A 2,720-nucleotide genomic window follows, 5' to 3' on the forward strand; every position below is an offset into this window, starting at 1 on the left:
AGGGGAGGCAAGGGAAAGGGCGCGAGGGCATAAAGTAGGTGTTTTGTACCCTACATGCTAGGGCGCTTTCCTAATTATAAACAGAGGTCTACTGATAAATGTTTATTAGGGAAATCTATGCGGGGATACTCCCTAACCATTTTAAATGCATATTCATCACAAAATATAACTCCTCTGGTGAGATATTGCGCATGCGCTAACACACTAACGTAGCCAGATTGTGTACTGGGTGGTATACGCAGAGGGGAACTTACATGCAAGGTCTTCCTCCTATTTCTTAAATGATGTCAACTGATGGAATGTTATCATTTAAATCTATGATAGGGTAACTCCTCTTCATTTTAAATGCATAATCTTTGCAAAATACGATTTCTCACGTGAGATATTGCGCATGCGCGCGCACCGTGTTAGGCGTGCAGTGCCGTCTGAGGCAAACTTCATAGGCATCTTCAGGCGACAGATATCCACATCCAAGTGTAGCTTTAGCTCACCTCGTCCCCCGCCGCTGGCCTCCAGCACCCGTCAGCACACTCCGACAATAACCATTCCGCGACCGGAAATAGTTCTTTTAGTTTACGTATTTTAGTATTGCTAAAACAAGTTACCATGGTATACACCGATTGTATTACCCATAGGCATAGATATAGCATTAAATAGGGGAAAAAACAAGACAAGCGCCAGTGCAGCACTCGGTAAGTTATTAGTAACACGCTATAGTGTTGCCGGCGTTATTTTTGTATGACGGGGGCCTAAGGCCACCTATATAGAATTGTAATAATAGTGTATGATGGGGGCCCAAGGCCACATATATAATATTCGTATGACGGGGGCCTAAGTCCACATATATAGTATTGTATATGACGGTGGCCTAATGCCATCTATATAGTAATGTAGTATAGTGTATGCTGGCGGCCCACCAAGGTCATATATTATAGTAATGTGTATGAAGGGGGCCTAAAGCCTTCTATATAGTAGTGTGTGGTAAGCCTTGGTTGGAAGCTATACCGCCTCCAGCAAAGAAAAGTAGGCTGCATCACTTGCACAGTGTATTATTGCGTCAGCGGGGCCCTAGGTCCCCGGTGGCTTAAGGCCACACTTGGATGTGGATATCTGTCGCACCCACACACACACACACACACCTCTCCAAACTGCATGCAGTGCCCCTTCGCTCAATCAGGATACGTAGATTGAGCCCATGAGCGAGAGCGCTATCTGTAGTGGAGTTTGACAACTCTCTCTCCTTTCTCTCTCAACCTAGAACAAGAGCGAGTGGACATTCTGCGGGGAGTGAAGCTCATGCGAGTGACAGCCGATAACGCCATGCTGGAGCAGACGCTTGCAGACCTGCGCACTGAGGTCGAGCGGCTGCAGCTGTACGGCAGACGACTCACGCTAGAGAAGGGCATCCTGCAGGTAACAGCGCCGCCTAGCGACGATAGCCGCGCCACCTAGTAGCCGAGAACAATACATATAAATAAATATTTATTCATTTATTTATATATATATATATATAATATTTATATATATATACAGAGAAGTTAAAGGGATTTGTTACGTGCTGCCACATGCCGCTCGAATTCGTTGACCGATCTTCATTTACATTTACTTTTATGTAACTTACATTTAACATTTATGTAAGTTACGCCATAGGCCTATATGTGTATGCTTATTTGCTAAATGAAACGTGTCTGTGAGACCAAATGTCGTTTTACTACCGTTATAGAGGCATTCAATATGATTCGTTCGTTAAAAACATCAGTTGAATGACTGTCTCGGCTGTTTAGCAGTCACTCACCTTCACGTGACCTCGGTACAAACATGGCGCCGTAGCGGTGGCGCTTCATGTCGCTGTATATATTGTTCTGAGGGCGTAGTAGCGGGATAGCTGGTCTATAGCGACGGTGAGTAGTGCAGGAATCACACGCAGATTGATCGATAATTGGTAATTAGAATCTATATCGATCATTAATGTCGATAATCGGTATCCGAAAGTTTGTAGTCGATATTAATCTTTATTAATCAATAGTCAATAGCAATAACTATGAAGTGAGAGATGGGAAGGAAGAGAGAAATAGGTGAATAGGGAGTGACAGAGGTATGATCGCGAGAGAGAACGAGACAGAGGGGAGAATAGACTGGGGAAGCAACCTGCACCCAACCATAAGTTTAGACTGTCGCTGCGTCTCACCGCCCATGTTGTTGCAGACGAGCGTGCTGCAGCAGGCGGAGAGGGAGGAAGGAGAGAGGAGCAGACTAATGCACGAGATCACCACTCTCCGCAGCAGCAACCTTCACCTGCTGAGTCAGCAGCTCACGAAAGGTGACGTCACCATCGTCATCATCATCGTCATCGTCATAAAAAAAAACGTTTTGTTTAGTTTTGATATTTAATTATTGCAGTCGGTTAGAATTACTAACAATCGATTGAATTTGATATTGAATATTATTATGAAATTAAATTAATAAACGATAAAAGAAATTCGTATTGTCGCTATATTGTGGCTTAGACTGACATCACGTCCGTTACAGATGGTGAGCTGAACAGCCGCTTCGAAGTGATGTTGAAACACGCAGACGACGTGGCGACCGTCTACAACTACGCCATGCATCTTCAGGAGAAGGTAGTCTCATCATGACTCTCTACCGCTACCATGCTATCTACACACACACATATACACACACACACACACACACACACACACACACACACACACACACAC

The 2,720-nt window shown here is 44.4% G+C and overlaps 1 protein-coding gene across 1 annotated transcript in view; it reads left to right on the plus strand.

Moving 5' to 3' along the window:
• LOC106817464 overlaps positions 1–2,720 on the plus strand; it is a 36,116-nt gene that overhangs the window by 21,431 nt on the left and 11,965 nt on the right. The window contains exons 8-10 of the mRNA XM_014822131.1: positions 1,259–1,413; positions 2,206–2,320; positions 2,530–2,621. Coding sequence (XP_014677617.1) covers positions 1,259–1,413; positions 2,206–2,320; positions 2,530–2,621 — 362 coding nt within the window. The remainder of the gene's footprint in view (positions 1–1,258; positions 1,414–2,205; positions 2,321–2,529; positions 2,622–2,720) is intronic.

The sequence above is a fragment of the Priapulus caudatus genome, unplaced genomic scaffold, assembly GCF_000485595.1.
Source record: "Priapulus caudatus unplaced genomic scaffold, Priapulus_caudatus-5.0.1 Scaffold1736, whole genome shotgun sequence".
Classification (NCBI taxonomy): Eukaryota; Metazoa; Priapulida; class Priapulimorpha; order Priapulimorphida; family Priapulidae; genus Priapulus; species Priapulus caudatus.